Below are 24,935 nucleotides of genomic sequence, written 5' to 3' on the forward strand. Positions count from 1 at the left end.
TTCATTCTTATCCTCCTAAATTTTTATTTTCAGGAAGCGGTTAAGAACGACTCCGTCGATGTGCAAACCTACGGCTCCAAAGACAACCTGGACAGACAGATTGAGACGACCTCAACTAGTTTCGCCTTTCCAGTTCCCAGAATCTCCTCCCCCAGCAGCCTGCAGGTATCCCCGCTGCTGCCCCCTCGCAGCCGCTCCCCCTGCATCCACGTCCTGCAGCACCCTCGCCACCAGCGCAATATCCCCTCCAGGCCTCCCAGCCAGGCCAGCAGCGGCAGTGGCAGCACCAGCCCTAGCGGCTCCATGTTCGACTCGACGGATCCTGCCGATGAAGAGGTGCGGCACATCAACAGCTCGGCCAGGCTGTGGGTGGGGCTTCCGCCGGAGGTTCGAAGCCATTCGCTCTCCCCCTACAGCACCCAGGGGCTGCTGCTACCCGTTCCAATGAAGAACTGCAGCAGCGCCGCCAACCTGGCCATGGGCGGCCTCAAAGACAAGGACGCTAAGAAGTTCTTCAGCGTGGACGCCGAGGGGTTTCTGGACAAGCCTTCCGGTGCGGACGACCAGCGGCGGCACTCCATCGAGATTTGCCCTTCCCTGGAGGACGACGAAGATGACGTGTTCCAGCTGGGCAGCGGCGGTGAGAGGAGGCACCCGCCCACACGCGGACAATCATTGCACATCCCTAGGAAGAAAAAGATGAGTCCTCCATGCATCTCCATTGAACCACCGCTGGAGGTGGAGATCCCGGCTTCTCTGGTGTCCAGGAAGAAGCTGCCCGAGAGCAGCATGTTGCTGAGAAGACGGACGCCTTCCTACGAGCTGATGCTGCAGCGTGACTCGCTCGATCTTCTGGAGCACCAGCTCCCCAGCCAGCCTCTCATTAAGGTGGAGAGGCACCCGTCGCACTGTGGAGAATATCTCTCTCTTCCGCAGTTCACCTTCGACCAGGCGGACCCCGATTCCACGGGCGGTCTGGCGGGCGTCCTGTGCGAACACGATCCGCCCACACAACCGCGCTCTCCGTTCGACAGCAGACTGGAGGAATCCACAGACTTCAGCACAGTCAACAGAACTGTTCAATGATACGGATATAAACGCCACAGATGATGAAGGATGATGATAAAAGAAGAGTTTAAACGGCTTTAGACAGCGCGGCGCGGCACTCTTTTATTATTTTCCTTCTTGATTTAGTTTTTGAACGTGGGGCACCAACCACTTACTTCAGTAGCCAAAGTTTTTTTCAGATGTAATATTACTGTATGTAAGCCAGCCAGGAATGGCACCTTTGATAACGTGTGCGTGATCGGGCAAGATGGGATATGCAATTTCAGGTTTCCATTCGGAACTCTTTATCTTTCTCCCAGTGCTCAATCACATTGATTTGAGTTCAGGAACGTGTAGTGTTTTTTTTTATTATTATTACAATTATAAATATTATGATTATTCCTTTATCCCATACCATCTTGTCATTAACTTGAACAGCTGTTTTTCTGTAAAAGAGTATAATACAGAGCAAATTAAAATAAAAAATACAAATTTTAAAAAAGACAAAGAAAACAAACACAAGATCTGTACATGTTCTGTACTATTGAATCATATGTTGTAAATAGAGGAAATATTGTATTGGTGAAAGAAAATAGATCTATTCATATGCACATATTTTTTATAGAGATCTATAATGTTTTTTGCACATATCAATTTGAATTTCAAGTTGAATTGTCTTTTGTTGTCCTCTTGTGAATGTACATTTTTTTAATCGAATAGCAGTGGGATCAATTCTAGTCTGTTTAGACCTACTGATACTGAGATGATTTTTATTTTTCTATTGGGAGACGGGGTATGAGATACTAAAGTAGATCTAATGAGAACCAAACTTCAAATGATCTGTAGCCTGAGTGCAATACACTGTACATGTTTATGTAAGTTTACTCTGTTAGGTTGCTCCCATTTTTCTTTCTCTTTTTTTGTTCTTTTTTACACGAGCATAGTCAGTGACGTGCATCTCACCAACACGAACCAAACTATAGCAGTGTTTCTCGGTCCTGCTCCTGGAGGTGCTCCGCCCTGCCCCAACACACCTGATTCATCCAGAGCTGGGTTTATGGTACACAATTTTAGGCCTGATGATTGTCCAGTCTTTTTGTTTTTTAAAATTGTTGATAAAAGTGGTCTGAGGCAAATCCCTTACATTTGAAAGGCTCAAAGACACAATTCAAGTAAATACCCAGTGGTCCCCAATTGCTTGTAAGCCCCTGACAGATATCTAGTATCGCTGCGTCAATGCACATGAATGCACGGCCCCCTTCCAACTGGTCGCATGTGGGCATTACAAAGGCGTTCCCTGCGTCATCCAATTAAATCATTTTAATAAATGGAAAATGGTTTTATACAAGCTATTATTATTCCCTAAAACCTAATAAATATAAATATGTATTAAAATATATATAAATATAAATGTTTAATTGCACTTAACTAAAATATTTTCGTACACTGCGCTGAAGACACGTATCAGGCAAACACCTGTTCTCTGATTGGATAGATGCATCGCACTGGATGGATTCATTTGCATAAAGTTCACCTCGACGCCACTTTTTATTGCATTGCAAATCAAAATTGACGCATCCGACCAGCTCTGACGGAGCCAACGCTTCCCATAAAAAATGAATGGGATACATCGCTATTTGTTGTCACGACGGAGCAGTGTAAATTTAGCATATGTTTAATATTGTGACCTTTCAGTGACTCTAAGAGGGCATACTCTAACTTTTAGTCTTTTAAAGAGTTCAGTTTCACACATGGAGGAGTTCAGTTGTGGTGAGAAGCTAATCCGACCTCAATCTGACTCTTAAATTAGCAAATATCAGGAAATATGGATTTATTGGTGTCAGTAACCAATATTCTTTACCCATGTTTACCCTATTTATCTGCTACCATGTGGAGTAATGAAGCAGTAGCTTTAGTAAGCCTAATTGGGTGGCGAGTCTTAGAGGGAGTTTAGAGCGCTTATGTTTTAATAAAAATATAAATATGTGAAGCCATGTATCAATAATGTATCGCAAACAAAACAATACGATATATTGATATTTCTTTCAGCCCCTATAACTGATTTAGACTAAGGAATAGGAGCTCTAGGTGTAAAAACATACTAAATCTATAGTGGTAAAAGTGTTTTGACTAGAAGGTGCAGTGACTAGCAACAGCCATTGGGAGTAAAGAAGTAAAGGAGAAAGCACGAGAAGATGGAGGTATACAACACTTTTCTTTATGTATTATCTCATTCATATACTTATATATTATTCTTCTGTGTGTTTTCACTACGGATCAACTCACAGGTAATTTGCATTATTTTTATGGACATCTGAAAGTTCCTGCGTGTTTTTGGAGAGCAGACTGGTCTCCTCAGTTTTGAGGTATGTTAGCCGCAGCAGCTAAACGAATTTCTTATAATAAGACATAAAACAGGGGATCCACTCAAATGTGCAGGGCAGGGTGCCCCCAGGACCAGCATTGAGAAACACTGGCCTACACCACCCATACTCAATTTCATCTCAATGTATTCTGTAAGGTTTCCACCACCACCACACCATTGTTCAGTATTGAATTTAATAATGACATGTTTGACCCTCCGCTGTGGCACAGGTAGTATGCATGTGAAGGACAAAATAAACCCCTGTAGATATGATCTGTCGCCAGGTAGACTTTGTCCTTTTCTCCCTTTTTATAATGTTCTATCTGTACAAGGAAAACCAGCGTATTTTCTGTAAAGAGAAAAAGAGAGAGAGAGTTGATTTTAGCACAAACAGGATCTGGTTTACCTGTCAGCTGTGATACGGTGCCTCTACATTTATTCTGCAGTAAAGAGATGGATGATTATTATTATTATATTATACGAAGGAAATTATGCATATGGGTGATTTTACGACTATGGGCACTTTTATTACACATACACTATTAAATACAGACCTACTACTACAAATGCACAAATATATGAGCAAAAAGGTAAATGGACATCTCTTTACATCTCCCGTATACAATGCATTCAGCTATTTTGAGTTGCATCTGGTGCTGACTCAGATGTACAAATGTACACATACAGCTTGTCTAGTCCCTGTAAAGATCCAGCTAACAATTTTTACAATGAAGGGGTTAATGAAGAAGTTCAATCTGTCAAGCTTTCAGGAAGTTCTTAGATCATTTTTAAACATTCTGGTAACATTGCTGCAATGTCACTTGTGATTAGTGTTTAGTGTTTAGTTTTGGTAACGTTTTCTGGGGAAATATTGCCAATAGAATAGAATAGAAAATTTAAATTTGTTTAAAAAAAATTAGTTTTCCATCATACTATGGTTGATTTGGGGAGTTGGAGATCACTGCTGTAAGTAAACATCTTTACTGGATTTATAACTCAATCACAAGATTTCCCTTTAAAATGAAGGATCCTGTAAGTGCCCATAGCTCTATAAAAACACCCATACAGACAAGGTTAGAAAGAGTTTATTCAGAACTGATTCAGACTATTGCCTTTGACTATTTCATTTTAAAGCATACAGCATAAATTGTATTAATTATTAAGCTCACTATATTACATATATACACTTACATCAACATATTAGTACATTAACAGAACTAGCTAATACCTACTGAAGCTTTATTCAGTGGTCATTTACTCATTTTCTCCATTTTTTAATCTTGAATTGATTCAGAAAGTGAAACTCTTGCATGTTGTTGGAGGATTTTAGAGAAAAAAACAATCTGGATGTTTTTGAGGAGTTTTGATATTTAAACTTGGATTTGTAGACGGACTACCTAATTGCACTGGGTTGTAATGGGCTGTCTAAGTTTTCCTCTTTGTAGATCAACTTCTTAACTGTCTAATGCAATATTTGTATCCTTGAGAGACGAGCTCAAGCAGCTTGGGTGTTCGCAACAATCATGTTTAGTACTAGACTACTGAGACCACTTTTGAAACCTGTATTTCTGAGTATTTAATTGTGATGGATAGTTAATGTTCAGTTAATCTGGACTGAAAATTTCCTGTTTTTCCATTGCCATGATTTTTGCAAAAATACAGTTTGAAATTTCTTGGGAACAAATGTTTGAACATAGTGTGGAGATTTAAAATGAAGGACTCGGCCGTGAACATGCTGAAAATGTTTGAATCACTTGACAATTGAAGATATTGACGTTACTGTGGTTGGAATCTGAGCTTGTCTGAACTTAGTGTCCTTGAAGAAATAATACAGTTATTTTCCTTAACTTTTCCTGGAAGAAAGTTCCAATGTTTTTTCTTCTTCTTTTTTCTTTTCTTTTTATTTTAAGCGAAATGTCTGCAATAATTTTAGATTTCTTTGATTTGAAAGGACTTCGATGTTTCTGGAAGGGAGGTATTTAAACGGCTGAACAATTTCTAAGCTGTATTGTTACTTTTTATTGTGCAGCGATCACATGTTGATCTGAGCGATACTGTCATCTACAGATAAACATTTTTATCCAAAAATAAGTCTTTTGATTTGTGGTATTTTTTTAAATGAAGTTTGACAATATTGCCTACATATAAAACACATACATTCCTGTAAATAACAATATTACAAATACACACTGGTGACTGAGGACAAAACTACACATCTTAGTAATGTGTCTTTGTTGTGCTTATGTATCATGTCCCATGGACTCTAAAGAATTGCATGTGATTTCTGTTTGAATGCACAATTCTAGTCTGGCTCCCACTATCAGGCCTCTCCCGCCAGCTCCTATAATTCTCTTTACCTTGCCATGAGCACGCTGGCCAGTGTTTACCCTCACTCACCAGATCACCCCTCACAACTTGTGGTCATGTGGGCATTCCCAAGCCAATTCCTCAGGTAACACTTCCTGATCAGTTTACAAACTGAGGCCCATAACTTTTGGCATTTTCATTTGTGATTTTGTGATAAAGACCCCCCACCAGACCCCCTCACTTTTAGTGCTTTTTAGCTTTAGACTGTCTGATCATGTTCTGCTCTGAAGCTCTCAGTTGTCTGAGAAACAGCTGCTCTTCTGTTCTTCTGCAGATACCTCACTAATGCCGGACCATCACACTCACTGCCCACAATCCCCAGCCCTGTTTACTGATGTTCTTCCCACAGATCACACAGGTCACTTTATTCAATGTTCCTACTGAAAAAGCGGCTGATTAACCAGTCTTCAGTCTGACTGAATAATGAAGCCACTGTGAGAGTCACAAGTTACTTATATAGGAGCACACAGCGTGTTCTTGTTGTTTCTCTTTGGATGCTTAGTTATAACACTGAATTAGGACTAATCATGTGGAGGCTGTTCTTCAGGACAGATCTCACTGCGTGGTTTACAATTCTGAAAAGGTTATCAGTCACATACAAAGCCATGCAGTTCAGTTTACATGTAGAAAGGTAGGTGGATGGATGGATGGATGGATGGATGGATGGATAGATAGATAGATAGATAGATAGATAGATAGATAGATAGATAATAGATAGATAGATAGATAGATAGATAGATAGATAGATAGATAGATAGATAGATGATAGATAGATAGATAGATAGATAGATAGATAGATAGATAGATAGATAGATAGATAGATAGATAGATAGATTCTCACGGTTATTCCTATTACAGAGGTGGGCCAATGTAGTGTTAGAAGTCTTGCCCAGGAACTCTTCTTGGTGTAGCATAGTATAGTCACATGATGTTCCAGCTCACATGCAGGTGGTGGTGTTATCCACAGCACCACACCAACCCTGTAATAGATAGATAGTAAAAGAAGGATACACAAATGATAACGAACAGATGGTTCCCCAATACTTGTGTCAATATATTGAATTACTTAGTAGTATGTGTAACATGTATTGACTATATCTACAAAGAAGATATATGTACACTGATCAGCCATAACATTAAAACCACTGATAGGTGAAATGAACAGCATTGATTGTCCGGTTCCAATGAGAGAAGCAGAATGAATGGGCAAGCATAAGAATCTGAGGTCATTTGGCAAGGGCCAAACTGTGATAGCCAGATGACCAAACATCAGGTTAGTATTGTGTGTGTTCCTGGTATAACTTACAGTGCTCAGAAAGGGTTCTTGCACCATTTTAAAAAGTCGAATTTAATGCTTTTTAAGACCTTAATAAATATAATTTAAGCAGTCATAATTTCTTTAGTTCTCTCCCGGGTAATGTGAGTGTGTTAGCTAACTTGCAGCTCATTTTAGCTAGCATCCGCTAACCTTAGTTCTGTCCCTAGTAATGTTAGCTAGCTCATTTTAGCTAGCAAAATTTAGTATGTTAGCTAGCTCACCGCTAAAGTTAGTATGTTAGCTAGCTTGCCGTTAATGTTAGCTAGCTCTCTGATAACCTTAGTTCTCTCTCTGGATTTGACGCTTACGATAAGCCACTGTGTTTTCTCACCAGCATTTAACACACCATCTGAAAACATAATACCTACAGCAAATTTACAGTAAATTTAAGACCTTAATTACCCAGATTTTAATTTAAGACATTTTAAGACATTTCAGGACCTACAGGAACCCTGACAGAATCTACCAGAAGTGCTCCAAGGAAGCACCACAATCATGGACACCCAATCTCACTGATGTGGTTCATGGAGGCCCCACCTCACAACATACAGGACTTAAAGGATCTGATTCTAGCGTCTTGATGCATGCAAAGAAACATGCAAAGAATATTCTAGGTCTGAAACTTGACCACATGAAGAACTGCTGCCACTTTATTTTTTATTGAAAATTTAAGTGTACCAGTTTCACAACAGAGAGAAACATGCTGCACTTGGATTGCTGAAGTCCTTTAGTAACTTCCTGGTGTTGGCCCGTCGCCTCTTGCTGAATATAGACTGAAGGTCAGGGAGCGCAGTCTGGATGATGCGCTCAGATGATCAGACCACCCTCTGCAGTGCCCACCTGTCCTGCATGGTGCTGTTTCCTAACCAGGCTGTGATGCTTGCTGCCAGGATGCTCTCAGTGCTGCAGTTGTGAAAGTTTCTGGATGTTTTGGGAATGTTCATTTTAATGTTTCCATAATGTTATTATTCATCTTTATGAAAAATCATCATTATGCCACCGTTTTCAGAACATTCCTGGCACTTTATTCCTGTAACATTACAAGCTAACCTTCCTGGAACCTTTTTCAAAACCTTGCTAAACATGCTTATAATGTTTTCAGCTAATGTTAGCTGGGCCTCTTCTAGACAATAGAGATAGTTACTGCTGTCAATTTACTGTAAGCATGATTAATTTTTTGAATGCCCCTGATTTTGGCATCTTAATTTTTTTGACCATATGGTGTATCATGAATCATTATGTCAATGTCCTAAAATAATAAAATTTTCCTAAATCATCTATATACTATAAATACTGCATAGTTATTTAGTCTGCATTTATTCAGCAAAATAATCGTTCATAGAACTAACTAGCAATGCTATACAATTTGTGGCTGATATTAATATGTTATTATTAGTTTTTTTTTACAATCAGTATTTTCAAAATGTTAAATTAGAAGTAAGATTTCTGGTTGGTTCTCTTGCTCGACTGTATAATAAGATGCCCTCTCAAAGGATTGTTCATTTTTAAATATCAATAAGGACAGTGTAACATTCTATGGCTAAATAAGAACATAGGAAATTGGGTGTAAAACTTTATTTTACATTATATAACTTTGTCTGTTAGGCATTGAAACAGGTTTATTTCTGCCCCTCAAAATCAGAATAAATACATTTCTATTTTTTATTCTGGTAAATAAGTTGGTTGTATTACACCATCCGATATTAAATGCAAGAAAATGCTAAATAAAAATAAGAATCAGAAAACTTTTCATCATTTATTTTCATGTTTCCTGAATTTAAGATTTCCAAACATGAAAAACTTAACAATAAAAATATAATTGAAAATGCATTTCTTCTGCTTTATTAAATGAAAAATAATATATATTTTATTTAATGATAAAGGTTACACCAGGGGTCACCAACCTTTTTGAACCTGAGAGCTACTTCTTGGGTACCAATTAATGCGAAGGGCTACCAGTTTGATACACACTCATGAAATTACAACTTTTCTCAATTTACCTTTAATTATATGTTATTATTAATAATTAATGACATTCATCTATGTGAAGACACATATCAATATGCAACACTATTTTTATAAATCTCTGCAATTGTTTACATTTTATATTATATTATATTTTAATATAATATTACATATATTACATTATATTGTATAATATATAAACTATAGGCTATCTCTAAGCTAATATTAATCTAATATAATCTAAAATTACACCAATGCAACTGATTTAAAAAAAAAAAGAATAGCAACAAAAATGCTATTTTTAGACCAGGTCTGCGGGCTACTCATAAGGTCCTTGCGGGCTACCTGGTGCCCGCGGGCACCATGTTGGTGACCCCTGGGTTACACTGATCCCAAAACAACTGCCATATGTTTTGTATGTGTTTCCTAAAATTGGTTTAAATATATATATATATATATATGTATTATATGTATCTATGTAATATGAGGTAGGTTCATAGCAGCTACTCATTATCAGTGTTTTTTTCTCGTGGTTTTATCTCCATCTAGTGGAAGCTGAATGCGGTACAGTTGAAGCGGAACCGCTGAGTGCAGTGAGGCTGGTGAGGGGGAAGATTAATCAGGGCGCACAGGCAGACAGCTGTGTCAGAACGTATCTAAACAGTAAGAGCGTTTACTGTATAATATCAGCTTTATTAATGTAGCTGAAACAGAGGAGATGGTTTTACCAGCGCTGATATAATACAGGTATTTTATACACATTTTCTGTGTACATTTATAGGACGGGTCTTTCTGAAAACGCCTGGAAAACGTTAAGATAGCAAACGCTGTGAAAACGCTAAGCTAACTAACTGTGCATGTTGTCTTCAGGTGCCTAGGTTGGGAAACGTTCAGTAAACCGTCCACTGTGGGTCTGTTATACAATTATTTTCTTGTAAAATATTATTTTAATGTTTGAAACCTTCAAGACAGCTGAAATATGTACATTTTATTAGTATGTATGCTGGTATTCTTTTATTATGTCTAGTTCACTTGCATGGCTGAAAGAGTACACATAATTGAACTAATTAAGGATTGATAACTACAAGAAAACACTAATAAGAGTCAGTCTAATGTAATTTCTTTATTTAGGGACGTCATATCTGAAAATAATTTAAACACATTTACGAGGAAGTTAAAGTCTAAGTCTAAGGTAAGTTATAGCTTATGTTTTATATCCCTCTGCCAGTTGACAACGCTGTTTCATTACCACAGATACAATTATAAATAAAGATGTAAAACATATTTCCTATTCATTACTAAGTAATTAGAAGTATAGCTGCTGAGTTTAAAATATTTCTGTAGTGGTTAAAGTATGAACTTAAGATTTTTACTCTATAAATAAAAGTGTAAAATAACTTTCTAAGTAGTTTTAAAAGAAGTTTCAATAAGATTATAAAAGTAAAAGTAATGTAAGGGGAAAAAACTAAAGCAATTAAGGACAAGGCAACACCACAGAGTCCTATAGTGCACTACTATATATACTCCCCAAAAAACATTTTTTCTAAAAGCAATAGTGGCTATAATGTTTTATTAAAATGTTAATATTGATACATTTGGGATGCACCCTGTTTCACCTGCATATATGCTTAATGTAAATAAATGTATTTTAGTAGAATATAAATATATCAAAAAGGCTTGGTTGGACGTTTGTCTAGAGTTCTCTGCTATGTTCTTGCTGGAGTGTGTGTTGGGGGTGTGATGTGTGCAGGTGTGATGGATCACAGTATAAACCAATAGGGTGTCAGAATGGTAAATGTTTATACTTCTCATCCAACCACAATCAGATTCGCTCTATCTGGATGGAGAGGTTTATTTGGATAGGGGTTTTATTGAACGATGAGAAGCCGGAATGAAAACGTGCTGAAATGCAATAGGAGTAAGGAGGCTATTTTTAAAATGTAAGGAGTAGAAAGTTCAGATAATTGTGTAAAAATGTTAGACGTAGAAGTAAAAAATGTACTCCAGTAAAGTAAAACCTTTGCTGGAGTAAAATGTGTGCTTAAGTAAGGTAATGGAGTAATTTTCATTTGTTTTATTCATTAAAAAAATCAACATTGTAAATAAAAATATTATTACTGTGCCTGCCCAATTAATATAACAAATTTCAGTTATTCATCTAAGAAGAAAAATGCATGTTGAATAATAAATATGAGGAAATATGGTTAAAAGGTTTTGCAGTAATTTTATAATCAGAGGTGTCAATTAATGAAGTAAAAATACTTTGTTACCTTAACTAAGTAGAAATTTCGGTTATCTATACTTTACGTAATTATTTTAATGAAAAATAGTTCAGAACCATTTTAAAGAGTATATATAAATGATATAATTAGAGCATTAATAGAGCATTAAATGCTGGACAAAAAACTGACAGAATAACAATACAATAGCATAAAGCAATCATGCCCTTTTAAAAGTTTTGGCTTTGTTTGTGTTTGGTTATTTACAGTGTTCCTGACTCTCTGATAATCCCAGCCTAAACATACAGCGATATTAAACACTTCAGTGAGCAGAAATGTGGGGTGAGATAGAGCCAAGCTTCAGACCACAGAGTCCAGAGACTTTTGAAAACGATCAGCCGCTGAGGGATGACCAGGAGGAAGAGGAGGAGGAGGATGAAGATGAGGGTGACGACATGATGCAGAGTGCTGCTGTGGTTTGTGCTCAGTCTACAGCACCCAAGGGACCGGTAAGTGAACTATAAGTATATTCTGATATTTTTTTTAAGGAAGTATTATTTGTAGGTTAGTAGATTTAAGTAACAACAAAGTTTTGTTGAATATTTTATGTAAAATTAAATAAAATGTCTATCTTGACATGAATAGGTAATGAGTAGAATGTAAATTGCTTTCTTTACATTTGTTTTTAGGCAGTTGTCACGCTTGACACGCTTATCCAGAGTCACTTGCATGTAATTCATGTTACACTGGGTGGAGAATATAGAGTTAGAGTTGCTCAGTGACTGTTGGTTGGAGTATAGTGGATTGGTGTAGTATAGTGTGCTTGCTTGGGTGGGGAGTCAAACCACATTCTACAACAGCAGTGGTCCTTAACCCTGTTCCAGGTCAGCAAAAAGTTATGAGGCCATGGGTACATATTGTATGATAGTGTAATAAGTGTGACAGGTAAACTGTCCTGCACATTTTAACACCAAAATTGCAATATAACTGCATTATAATGATATTATTATTATTATTATTATTATTATTATTATTATTATTATTATTATTATTATTACTACATCAGTGGCCTAAAAATCCTTTAAATAACAATAATGTTGTTTATTGCAATGCATTTTGGGACAATATACAGCTTTGGAAAAAAATAAGAATTTAAGAAGCTAATTTAGCTATTTATAGGTATATGTTTGAGTAAAATGAACATTGATGTTTTTTTCTATAAACTATGGATATTTCTCCTAAATTCCAATTAAAGAATATTGTCATTTAGAGCATTTATTTGCAGAAAATGAGAAATGGCAAAAAAAAAAAAAATAGAGATCTCAAAGAATGCAAAGAAAACAAGTTCATATTCATAAAGTTTGAATATGAACTTCATAAAGAGTTCAGAAATAAATATTAGGTGGAATAACCCTGTTTTTAAATCAAAGTTTTCATGCATCTTGGCATCATGTTCTCCTCCACCAGTCTTACACACTGCTTTTGGATATCTTTATACCACTCCTGTTGCAAAAATTCAAGCAGTAAAATAAAAAATTAAGAAACTTATAATTTTAAGTGGTCTCTTTTTTTTTAACAGAGATGTATAATCCAAAAAAAAAGACAGATGCATGTTAGGTCTAGTTACAGGAAGGGAGTGATGTTATCCACTACACTAGTCCATCCACCTTTCCTCAATATTACACCTGAATAGAAGTGAAAGCCTTATGACTAAATTACCCAGGAAAGAACAGTAAATACCCATATATGAAAATAACAGGTAACTACCTACGCATTTTTGCTCATTACTAAAAAAAATGAAGGGGTTCATTTTTTTTTCTTTGTATTTATTTTAAAGGGAGAAGTTTCCTCCTGTGGTCTCAGTGCCATGATTGAGGCCATAGCGTCCAGTGGAAGTCCAGTGAAGAGCCAGCAGCTGGGAGAGCCGGATCTTTCTGTAGAGGAGAAGAAGAAAGTCCTGCTGGAACAGTATGAAACCAAGCCTTTAGTCTTCCTGGAGCGTTACCACGCACACATGCAACCAGAGCACTTGGAGGCCTTCTCTCACCTGAGCAGTGACTGCAGAGCACAGTACTACTGCACAGAGGTCCAGAAACGAGCGTCCTGTTCATCCAACAGAACGAGAGTCCGCAACCACCGATATGCAGCCCTCCGAGCACTTCAGAAGGGTACGAGCAGCAGTTTAAGCTTCGTGTTTACAATTTCATATTTCTAATGTGAGACACTACTGATTCATTTTTTTTTTTGTGAATCAGGAATTATAGCTTTTGTTGAAGGAATTGTGTCTGCTGCTGATTTTAGAGTGTTGCTTTATGGATTTGATTGAATTCAGCAACAAGAGTCTTAAGCTGGAATTACACTAGTCAACTTTAACCCCAGTTAATTTCCCATTTGTAGGGAATCTATGCTAGTGGGCTCTGGTCTGCAGACTCTGGTGCAGTTGGGTGAAAGTCGTATAGTGTATTGTAGACTGAGGCTCCATTTTTAGCCCTAAGATTGCCTTTTGATTTGTTTTACACAATTTTGGTCAGAGTCTGGTAGTGTAAACTCTCTCCATGAGTCTTTTACATTAAACCATGCTAGATGCACATTGCTAAAGTAGCTTAATGCATTCTTTTGAAGTGGTGTCCACAAATATGTGGACATATAGGGTTGCCAGACAGGGATTAAGCCTATACTTGGAATACATTTTTCCATTTCATGGAAAATCACTATTCAGAATACTGTGTAGTGCAAGACTAGGTTAAACCTCTTTTCTAAGAAACAAACCCATAATTATATTCTGCATTTATTTATTTGATGTGTCTTGTTACACTAAACTGACTGTAGCATATATAAATGTAACAAGATATTATGTCAGGAAAAAATCTTCTGTGTCCTAACTGGTTGTTTCTTAACCTTTTCCTCCATAGAGGGCCAGTACTTCAGTGAGGAGCAGATGAGGTTTCGGGAGCCTCTGCTGTATGAGCAGTATATTGGACAGTATCTGAGCGATGAAGAGATCCTGCAGCGATCTGAACAAGCCATGCAGCAAGGCCCAGCCTGTCTGTCTGACCTGCTCATCAGCTCCTACCAGGAGAAACAGCTCCAGAACCGACTGCAGGAGGAGCAGGACAGAGAGCAGTGTGCAGAGGAGGAGGAAGAGGAGGAGGAAGAGGAGGGTGAGAAATATTTAAATCTTTTCAACTGAATAAAAGCAGGAACAGGGCACAATGTCATGTATATCAAGCTGCATACTGTTTTTGTATTGTTTTTTGCAAACATGACTATTAATGTGCACTTTCATATTTCAGAATGGTTATAATTTAATTGTAAACAAAATTCTGTGAGTTTATTGACTGATTGCAAAGTAAAAATCTGATTACCACCTCACTCCATTATCTGATTACCCAAGTTAAATTTAAACACATTAATCAGATTACTGACAAACTCCCGTCTTCTACAGTAATCGGATTGTGAAGTGCATATAAATTAACTAATTGACTTGCATCATTTGTGATTTTAGATTATTTATATTAGCTTAATATTAACTAACAACAACTTATCAATTATGAAAATATTTGGCAATAATTTAATAATTTGTGTCAACGTTAAGTCATGACTTGAAGCCTTGGGTTAAGGAGATTCAGTTAATTCTTTTTATTTCCCTCACTCAATGTTCATAGACCTTGCTAGAGTAGTAAAATAAGACATGTCTCATTTTTAGTAAATTTATATCTTACTCACATTTAGCAAACAAATTAGCCAAAGCATTATCCCCTTCACCTTAAATTCCACCTTTAATGTGGCAGCTCGACCAGCAGTTCCAAAGCAAGCCATATTTTGTCAGGCTAACATTAGTGACGTGATATTTTTTTTTCTCTTGATCAATGTTATTAGAGCCTGCTGAAGTAGTTAAACAAGACGTTTTATTTTTTAGTAAATTATTTTGTTTTGTTCCACCTTAAATACAAGCACAAAAAATAATGATAATCTGTAAATTATCAAAATGTAAATCTCTGGATAATTCTTCATATAAACTAATATGTTTAACAATAGTGTGTTGTGCGTTAAAATATTTTTTGTCTTTGATCTTTTATATCTGGTCAAATATATTTATGTTGCATTTCCCTTTTATTCTCAGCACATGGCAGCATCACCTAATGTCCATTTATTTAATTTCATTTTAGATCAGTATTTATTAACTTAAAGCTGTATGTGCATTCTTTTCTTTGTATAAAATTAATAATCGGTTAATTGAAAAACAGATCAACAGATTAAATCAATTCTCAAAAAACCTTAGTTGCAGCCCTAATGTGAACATGAACATATTTTTTTATCCACATAAACAAAATGACAGCTGTGATTAGTCAGTATGCTTGAAAATACCCCTGTAAACCCTGTTGATCAGACATTTCCCTGCAGTATTTTCTGTTAAAGGGCAGAATTTATTGTTCTGATAAGTCATCCAGAAGCAGCAAAGCGTCATCATACTACCACGACGTTTTCTTTTTTTTTTTTTTTTGCGGTGCTGGATTTTACACCAGATGTTGCACCAGTTTTTACAACATGCCTGAGACTAATTGCTCCCTCTCCACTACAGAATACATCCAAATTTATATGAACTCATTGCATCCAGCTGGTGTTGCTATACACCTGAATATATGAGACCTGTCTGAATGTATGACTTTTTAAACATCAATTTAAAAGCTGTTTGACCAGTGGTAGTATGGTCCCCCTTTATGAGTCTTGGTTTTTCCCAAGGTTTTCTTTCCTCCGCGCTCGCTGGGGGTTCAGTGTTTTGCCTGATTCTCTGTCCTCTGATCACATTTCTGTAAAGCTGATTTGTGACATCAGTTGTAAAATGTGCAATATTAATAAATTGATTTGTGTAATGGGACCCCCCCTTTTATGGAGGTCCTACCTTCAGCTCATCAGTCAGAACATAAGAAGAGTCAATCCTATTACTATTGGTTCTTCAGTTGTACAGTGTGATGTTTATTTTAAAGCTGTGACTTGTGAATAAATGTTCTGTGACAGGACTGTCTTTCTGTTCTTATAGAGAATAATGCGTCTAGACAGGCCGAGTGGGAGCCCAGTGCTGAAGAGAAGGCTATGCTGAGAGAAGAGTTTCTGAGTCAGATGCATCAGCGATTCCTGGATGGCAAAGACAGGGACTTCAACTACAGGTTAGTTGTGCAGGGACTCAAATGCCATTTAAATTTGAAAACCAGAAAAATAACAGTGCAGTCCAACAAGCAAGTGGTGATTTAAGGCAACATAGCAACTGTACATTTAAAATAGCTTCAGAATTCTGATGATTTACCACTGACCTGTACTAGGTAGAATGGTCTCTCTGCCGGTGCTATTTATTTAATCTTTTTAATCTAAAATATCTGGAAATGCTACTTATTTCTGAAGTGTCTATCCATCTTATCCTGGTTACCAGCGCCTCCCACAGACCAATGTGTACATATTTCCTAACCATTCCGCTGAGCTCGTACAGAAAAAAGTTCCAGCATATTCGGCACAAACACCCGGTGGGATAAAGCATATAATAATTGCTTTGTCAAAGTCTTTTCTGTAATTCATTTAGTGTGTTCTCAATTTTCAGTCACAAACCCCCTGAAGTGTCCATCAGTGCGAGTAACTCCACGGCTGTGTAGACACAGTGTCAGCTCAGGATATGAATGTACCGGTAAACCTAGTTTTAAACCATTTCCATAGATAGATAGCTAGCTAGATACCTTATTGATCCCCGAGGGGAAAATCTAGAAATTCCCCTTTGTCATCTGTTTTTCTTTGTCATCTGTAGTCTGATTTTTAGTAGGGGGAAATCAAAAATCTGTCAAATCAAAAAAAAAAAAAACTTAGCAGCGTAGCCAGTGTCAATTTGTCTTTAAATGTTTGTTTGCCATTCTCCAGCCTAATTAAGGCTTTGAAGTCACTTGGTAACCATTTACAACGTCTAATAGAGCCTCTGAAAGCCATTTCTGGAACAGCATGTCCCACATATGCAGATCTTCCTTGTACAGAGCAAACTCAAGGTTTGAGTGTCAAATTAGCTCTAGTCATCACCCCCAAACTAGCAAAACTCTAGCAGGTATGTTAATACTTCACTCTAATTTGCATTTGAGTTCATTAACACACAAGGGTTCACATACTTGTTCACTATCACTGTTATGGGTGTTATTATTTTAGCCACGTTGTTTTTCTATACCCCTGATTTGGATAAAGAGCAGATCACATTTTATGATAAAGAAAAAATGTTCAGAGAAAAACATAACATTTCGATGGGTTCACATACTTTTGTTGCCCCTGTATTAATATTTTTTTTACTTAGTTTACATCTTTGTTAGAAAATACATGTTTACATTGAGGAGGAGATCTGTATTTACTGCAGTGGTGTAAAAGTGAATTATCCTCCCACCTGATGCCACAAAGCAGCTTTACGAACATGTGGTAGCAGGACAAAGAATCAGATAAAGCACAAAACCCCAAGTAGCAAACTGAAGTGACTTCTCACTATTTTATAATTAGTTTGTGATATAAGGTTGCTATAGAGCCATCTGGGTCTCATATTTAATGCAAGCTGATGAAAGTAAGACATGATTGTTAAATTAAATTAATAATAGGGCCTTGTAAACAACAGTATTGTCAGTAGTGGATGGTGGGTAATTAATCCATCAATAATACATTTCATAGTACTTTATCTTCTAGATTGTATATGGTGTCTAATTTATTTTAATCATGTGTGTTGCAGTGAAGTGGATGAGAACCCAGATTATGATAACCTGGACATCTTAAACCGTGATGCTGAAGAGCGCTACTTCGATGATGATGATGATAATGATGAAGAGGAGGAGGGTGATTAAGAAAAGGAAAACAAGATGGACTAATCACTGGTGAGAGGTTGAATTTAACTGACTGCAATCCTGGAACATTACTTTCTTGTTATACAGAGTAAAATATTTTTGTATTGTAAATAAGAACAATGTTTTCTAAATATTCAAATGCTGATAAAAAAAAGAAGTTACTTTTGTTATAGTGTAAATAAAGGCTGCAAAAATGGACACGACTGAAACCCTTTGAAATATCAATTAACAGTTGATAGTTAACAAGCTAGCCTATACTGGTAGGCTAGCTTGTTAACTATTTTATTTGTCTAGAAAACCAGCTGGCAGCTTTATCAAAATAAAAATAAATATAAATTAGAGCACAAGTTAAAGGAGTAAATACTTTATTAACATTCTCCATTAGCATAGCTATAATCTTCATTACAGTTCTACACAAGAAACAAATTAAATACAGATTCACAGGCTATGGATTTTGGATGTAACAGGTAAAGGTTAAAGTTCTTAATAAAGACAAAAATATACAAAAAAATACAGATTAATTGAACAAGATTAGTGAGGTCCCATTGACATCTAAAAACAGGAATTCCACTGGCGTAACACTACAGAAAATGAGTGACCGCGTTAAAAAAGTATAACCTTTACCAAGCAGTGTGTGAAGTATGTCGTAATTTCCCTGGAAAACATGATGCAAATGTAGCAGTTTAACTTCTAAAAGACGGTAAAAAGAAAAAAAAATCCTAGTCAATTCTAAAATCCACTGCAAAACATTTTGCATTGTTGGCACAATATTCGTTTCTTAAGGTTTCCTTCTCTAAGTCACTTCATCATCAGCTGGATGAGCTACAGTGAACCTGTGGTTTCCGAAATTCACTGATTTGGAAAGACAGAATTCCTAAATAATCTCTCTATATAAAAATAAACAAACAGTAGAAATCCAAATTAAATGGGTGGTATAAAATTATTCTATAGAATACAGGGTACATAGAAAAATCAGTAATTATTAGTTCCTTCATTTTTCTGTTAATACTTTAACAAAAGCATACATGAGTAATAAACTCAAAGCTCAAAACTGGCTAATTACTGATGAGAATACTTGCAAGATTACAACACCATGCTCCTTCAGCGTCTATAGTTCACAGTTAATTGTCAGAATTATTCATAATGGTGAGTGGCTACACAGGAACCATTGACAAAATAAGAGGGAAGAGAGCAAAGGGCAAAAAAAATCTATTATATTCTATTAAACCCACAGGGTCCATAAGATGAACTTTTCAATGGCCTCCTGAGTGTCAGCAGAAACCATCACGGATAAGGTTGAAAAAGCTGTTGGGAGGCAACAGAAACAATTCATACTGGATACACTCCCTCTAAAATGGTGCACACACAGTGAGAGGGGACAGGCAGAAAGTGGCATAGTGGCACATGGAAAGAGGAATGTGTAGGAGAAAGTAAAGCAAAAGGAAACAAGACAAAAGATCATATATACTTGAACACATGGTCAGTTCAAGTATCATGACCACCACCTCTTGCCTGCATGTTGTGCAACACTTGTGATCTACCTCTGATCTTCATTTGAAGCTCTAGGAGTAACACCCCGGCGCTCCCACAGTGAGAGCAGCGTTAGTGTTGAAGGGAAGAAACGCACTGGGAGAACAGACGAGGTGAGGAGAGGGCAAAAGGTCAAACATTCCACATTCTGGCACAAGGAACCGTGCAGCATTCCCGCCATTGTCCAAATTCCCAGAGCCATATCCTCCTTCTCAAGTTGTGATTAGGAGAAACCAGAAGATTAGTCATCACCTCTCCTGTAAGAGCCCTGAAAAACAGAACATAATCTTCAATTATAATGTAATCAGTTCAGCGGTGCATAATTACAGGCACTTCTCCAAATAGCTCCCTCTGTGACCTTAGTGCACTACTCTGACATGCCCTGCCCAACAAGTCCACTAGAGGGAAGCAGCAGCATCTGTTCTCTGTGCTGCAGAAACCTTGTTTCAGCATTTTAATACATTTACATGTTTATTTAGACCAGTAGAAATGCTTTACACTGATTTCTGTTAAAGGTTAGGATGTTTTTCCCTTCAGTTTCTAAGACCTTCAGTTTCTGAATAGGGTTTCTCCGATTTTGCTATGTATAGGTATATATTTGAGTAAAATGAACATGTTCGTTTTATTCTATAATCTAAGGACAATATTCCCCCAAAATTACAAATAAACAGTCATTTAGAGCATTTATTTGCAGAAAATAAGAAATGGCTGAAATAAAGATGCAGAGGTCTCAGACCTCAAATAATGCAAACAAAACAAGTTTATATTCATAATGATTTAAGAGTTCAAAAATCAATATTTGGTTAAATAAGCCCTGGTTTTTAATCACAGTTTTCATGCATCTCAGCATGTTCTCCTCCACCAGTCATACACACTGCTTTTGGATATCTTTATGCCACTCCTGGTGCAAAAAATCAAGCAGTTCAGTTTGGTTTGATGGCTTGTGATTATCCATCTTCCTCTTGATTATATTCCAGAGTTTTTCAATTTGGTAAAATCCAATAAACATAATTTAGGTGGTCTTTCATTTTTTTGTGCCAGAGCTGTATATACACCCATTTTAACAAATGCAATATCCCATCTATTTAGGACCCACTATCAGACCTCCCTCAATCTCTAATCTAAAAATTCCTATCAGTTTACCATCAGCATGCTAAGCCAGTGTTCAGGCTCACGTACAAGATAACACCTCACAACATATACAGATGTGGCCATTCCCTAGCTTGGCTTAGGCAAAACCTTCATCTATTTACTTGCTGCTATTTTATGACTTTTGTCATGTAAGTGTTGAAAAAGAACAAATTCTCATTTAGCCTCCTTTAGTCATCCTTCAGTCATTTTTTTTTCTCAGAATAAAACAAGACACTTTTAGGACGTACTGCTGCTCGATGTGGAGGAAATAAAACTGAAACTGATGTGGCGCGTGGGCAGAAATGAGTAAGGTTTTAATTTTGGGGCTTAGGGTTTCCAAAAAGGGAAAAGTGAGTGAAGTCAGCTACTGTTACAGCATACGGCATCTGGGACTGTTCTTCAGCCCTGCATGTTCTTTAAGAGCGGTCTGTTACTGACTGTGTGGCAATTTATCAAAAAAAGAGAGCGGCAGTAAAACCCCTGTGGTGTTTAATGGAGTTCCAAACTAAATGGAAAATGTTTAGTCATTCACAACTACAAAAGAAGCATCAAGCCTATAGTGGATCTTGACACTTAGACATGCAGCTCCTGGACTCACCAGGGGTTCATTTCCTTGCTTTGGCTCTTTCTCCATCCAAAAACAAATCTCCACCCAAATCTGGACTCAAAGCAGGATCACTCCCCAGTAAGATCTAAAGGATTTAGTGGAGTGCTCCCAGGCTGAAGGTGAAACTTACCTCCAGTTGTCATTTCTGCTCAGTTGATGAGAATTCCAGAAGGTCGTCCATCTTCCTCTGTCATATTCCTCAAGTTATTCTCAGCCTCGTCCACAGTCCTGAGGAAACATCAAATATTTACTATTAATCTGAAATATCAGACACACACACACACACACACACACACCTTAGCTTAGTAATTTATCTCAGGAGTAGGAATGGACATCTTAAGTAATTTAAAACTTCACGATTACACTAAAAATAGTCCACGTACAGCTGGGTTATTAAAGCAGCGAGTATTTGCGATAGATAAAGGGATCTATCTCAAATACTCGCTGCTTTAATAACCCAGTGCAGGCTAATGCAGTCATGCAAAATGCTTACATTGACTTCCATCAGTTACAACAAAGAAGCAGATGTGCTACAGCTGTTTTCTATCCATTTGAGTCAGATTTTGAGTCAGTTTCTGTCTTATATTTTTATATCAACTGATTTACAAAATGTTGCCATTGTAGAAATTCTTATACTAGTCTTTTGCTTGTTCAGTGTCCTTAACCATAAACTTTAAGAAACTCCTGAAGACAGAGCTCTTCAAAGAGCACTCACTCTCCTAACACCTCTAACTAACTGACTACTTCTAACCTCATTTCCTTCTTCCTCTCCTTCCCTCATCTATCCCATAATTTCCCTTTGATCTCCTGTAGGCCCTATCTAAAATGTTTGTCTTAAATCTTTGTCCTCTGTTGCTGAATGTAGAACATTAATTGTATGTCACTTTGCATAAAAAAGTCTGCCAAATGCAATGTAATATAATGTACTGGCAACCCATGTGAACTTTGTGTCTGGTGAGGAGGACAGCTCTTTCCAGTGTTTCAAAATTGGACTTTCGTAGCCATTTTACACACTAATCATAATTTTATACATATTTGTTCTTCAAAGCAGTGGTATAAGCTAGGATCAGGGTTCATACACTTTTTAACTGATAAATTTCTAAGATTTTCTCATGACTTTTCAACATCCTCAAGGCAAATTGTCATGACCATATGATTTTTAAAACAACAGAGCAGACATGGACAATAAAACCAAAAATCAACTAAAACTACCATTAAACTTGATTATAGTAGGCCTAAAATGAATAATAGAAATGTTGACATTTTTTAACAATAAAATGTGTGTCAGATCCTGAGAGCTTCATTATGTAGGGCTAAATTACTGAATTAACTCTAAACTGACGTATTTGTAGCTCAAAATATATTTTCTCCATCGATAAACGGAAACACAAAGATTTATTATAGACCAAATTTCCATGACTTTCCCAAAACCTATCCAGGCTTGGAAATTGCTATTTTCAAATTCCATGACTTTTTCAGGTTTTTCCTGACGGTACGAACCCTGTAAGATTAAATAAGGCAGTGCCTATCAAGCCTTCTAAAAGAGAACATTCTCCACTTACACTAGGAAGTCTTTCACATCCTCCACCGTGAGCTCTCCTGTGGTGTCGAGTGTGATGTCAGCGCTGCTGTTTGGGGAATCCAGGGCAGAAGAGGACAAAGGACTCACCTCATCAAACACTCCTGATAACCAGAGAGAAAGAGAGGAAAGAGAGAGATGTACAACAGAGGAAATGAAATAGGCTTATTAAATACACATCTATAAGGATCTCCCACTTCGGTTCAGTGCACCATCTTATGCCCTGAAGGTGCCATTACTGGACCTAGCCAACAGCATTGAGAAGAGTTGTCGAGTGTAAATGACAGTTAAGAGACTACAGTGTGGAACTGTTGTTTTACAGCGGAGCAAGAAAACAATGTAACACTACTATACACAAACTTCTATACACACAGGTTGACTTACTGACTGGACTGCAGTGTTTTAAAGAAACAGGGAGCTAAATGGTCAGGTAGGACAGTCAGACTATGTACGGGGACTGCCGCTATGATCAGGAGAGCGTCATTTCGAATCCTGTTCATGTAGCTTGCCATCAGCTACCAGAGCCCTGAGAGAGCACAATTGGCCTTGCTCTCTCTGGGTGGGTGGATGGCACTCTCCCCCCACATTACTCCAAAGGGTGATCGATCAGCACAAGATGTCTGTGAGCTGATGTATCAGAACCGAGTTGCTGCGCTTTCCTTCGAGTGCACTGTGATGCTACTCAGCAATGCTGCATCAGCAGCGGTTTGAAAAGAGGTGGAGTCTGACTTCACATGTATCGGAGGAGGCATGTGCTAGTTAGTCTTCACCCTCCTGGTGTTGGGGCATCACTAGTGATAGGGGGAGTTCTAATGAGTGGGTTGGGTAATTAGCCATGTAAATTGGGGAAAAATGGGATAAAAAATGTAAATAAAATTAAGAAAAAAGTAAAGCACTATATAAAATGTTACTAACTAATGAAGTGACTTTGTTTCAGTAGTAATTAGCAGCACATGCAATCTAAAACCAAAGGTATGATAATGCTGAGTATCAGCTGATACCAAGCTGATCCAATCAGACTGAGGGCAAAATAACCTGATCAGGACATTCTTACAAATCACATCAAAACCCAAGAGCTCCACTTCAGAAAACAACTTCAAATGTAATCACTTCCCTTTTACTCTGAAAAAACATGAAAATTAATGTAGACTTTAAACATCATGCATATTAAATATCATTACATAAGCAGTCTCCAAAAGAAAACATCTGCTAGGCACTTCTCATTTCTGTCCTTAAAAAACTGTAATCTACTTTCCAGCTGTTTGAGTTTTAAATAGAGAAGAAGTTCTACCTTCAGCCTCCCCTGCAGACCTGCTCTCTCCTGATGACGGAGTCTTGTGTGCGCCGTTGGCCTGGGGTGGAACTGTTGTGCAGAAGCTGAAATTATTCCACAAGAGGGGATTATTACCTTACATAAGATCTCTCACACACACACACCTGCTAAAAACACCAATTCAGCCCAGTACAATACAAACAGCTCTTTAGAAGAGACAGAGTGATATAATTTATATTATACAGAGCATTACAGTCTCCCTATATAAAATAGTAACAGTTTCCTATAGACGGTCTTAGCTACATGAAAAATGCTCAGTGTCCTATTAATTAGATTATTCACTTATTCAAAGCATGATTCAGAGTGTTCATTCATTTGTCATCAGAAAATACTAATACTTAATCATTTTTTTACTCTCCAACACAATTTTGTGTATTTCAATGTGTTTTTATCAAACCTGTATCCCTGTCTACATATGAAACACGTCTTTAAAAAAAAAGTACTAAAAAATATCCGCTTTGTTTCATCCCTCTGCTAAATTGCCATCCAGTCACACTAACATGTTTTGTTCTTTTAAAAAAATGGTCTGTAATAAAAAGATCACAAAGAGGAAGTGACATCATTTATGACTTTGTTACAACTTGCTTTTCATTGTTTCTAGCTGTTCCATTCACTTTACA

General features: G+C 37.2%; 3 protein-coding genes across 9 annotated transcripts in view; 2 read left to right on the forward strand and 1 right to left on the reverse strand.

The window, feature by feature from the left end:
- The window catches only part of cacna1ha (calcium channel, voltage-dependent, T type, alpha 1H subunit a), an 87,445-nt gene extending 81,942 nt beyond the window's left edge, over positions 1-5,503 (forward strand). For 2 of the 3 annotated variants that reach the window (XM_022683349.2, XM_007247849.4), the window contains exon 33: positions 34-5,503. In XM_022683349.2, the coding sequence (XP_022539070.2) occupies positions 34-1,086 (1,053 nt within the window). In that variant the 3' untranslated portion in view covers positions 1,087-5,503. The remainder of the gene's footprint in view (positions 1-33) is intronic. The other variant, XM_022683350.2, reaches the window with a different exon arrangement.
- A 4,122-nt stretch (positions 5,504-9,625) lies between these two features.
- On the forward strand, positions 9,626-24,877 carry ccdc97 (coiled-coil domain containing 97). Of its 3 annotated transcripts, none has more exons than XM_049475493.1 (9): positions 9,626-9,809; positions 9,933-9,973; positions 10,194-10,254; positions 11,551-11,790; positions 13,119-13,449; positions 14,194-14,442; positions 16,323-16,449; positions 18,024-18,165; positions 24,241-24,877. In XM_049475493.1, exons 4-8 carry the CDS (start codon positions 11,617-11,619, stop codon positions 18,133-18,135), a joined length of 993 nt encoding a protein of 330 aa, XP_049331450.1. In that variant the 5' UTR covers positions 9,626-9,809; positions 9,933-9,973; positions 10,194-10,254; positions 11,551-11,616; the 3' UTR covers positions 18,136-18,165; positions 24,241-24,877. The 3 variants fall into 3 exon arrangements, with proteins under 3 accessions (XP_049331450.1, XP_049331449.1, XP_007247905.3); XM_049475492.1 differs by lacking the exon at positions 24,241-24,877 and adding an exon at positions 22,971-23,077 and having other exon boundaries at positions 9,627-9,809; XM_007247843.4 differs by lacking the exon at positions 24,241-24,877 and having other exon boundaries at positions 9,628-9,809; positions 18,024-18,265.
- llgl1 (LLGL scribble cell polarity complex component 1) overlaps positions 18,484-24,935 on the reverse strand; it is a 69,000-nt gene continuing 62,548 nt past the window's right edge. For 2 of the 3 annotated variants that reach the window (XM_049475491.1, XM_007247848.4), the window contains exons 20-23: positions 24,274-24,359; positions 22,966-23,086; positions 21,534-21,631; positions 18,484-19,933 (exon numbers count right to left, since the gene is read on the reverse strand). In XM_049475491.1, coding sequence (XP_049331448.1) covers positions 21,553-21,631; positions 22,966-23,086; positions 24,274-24,359 — 286 coding nt within the window. In that variant the 3' untranslated portion in view covers positions 18,484-19,933; positions 21,534-21,552. The remainder of the gene's footprint in view (positions 19,934-21,533; positions 21,632-22,965; positions 23,087-24,273; positions 24,360-24,935) is intronic. The other variant, XM_022683351.2, reaches the window with a different exon arrangement.

This window comes from Astyanax mexicanus, chromosome 3 (genome assembly GCF_023375975.1).
Source record: "Astyanax mexicanus isolate ESR-SI-001 chromosome 3, AstMex3_surface, whole genome shotgun sequence".
NCBI classification, from domain to species: Eukaryota; Metazoa; Chordata; class Actinopteri; order Characiformes; family Acestrorhamphidae; genus Astyanax; species Astyanax mexicanus.

Bases quoted from the DNA above. Each gene is read 5' to 3' on its own strand.
- ccdc97 (XM_049475493.1), top strand. From the start codon at position 11,617: ATGTGGGGTGAGATAGAGCCAAGCTTCAGACCACAGAGTCCAGAGACT. The intron at 11,791-13,118 runs GTAAGTGAACTA...TTTATTTTAAAG, and splicing joins CTACAGCACCCAAGGGACCG to GGAGAAGTTTCCTCCTGTGG. The intron at 14,443-16,322 runs GTGAGAAATATT...CTGTTCTTATAG, and splicing joins AGAGGAGGAGGAAGAGGAGG to AGAATAATGCGTCTAGACAG.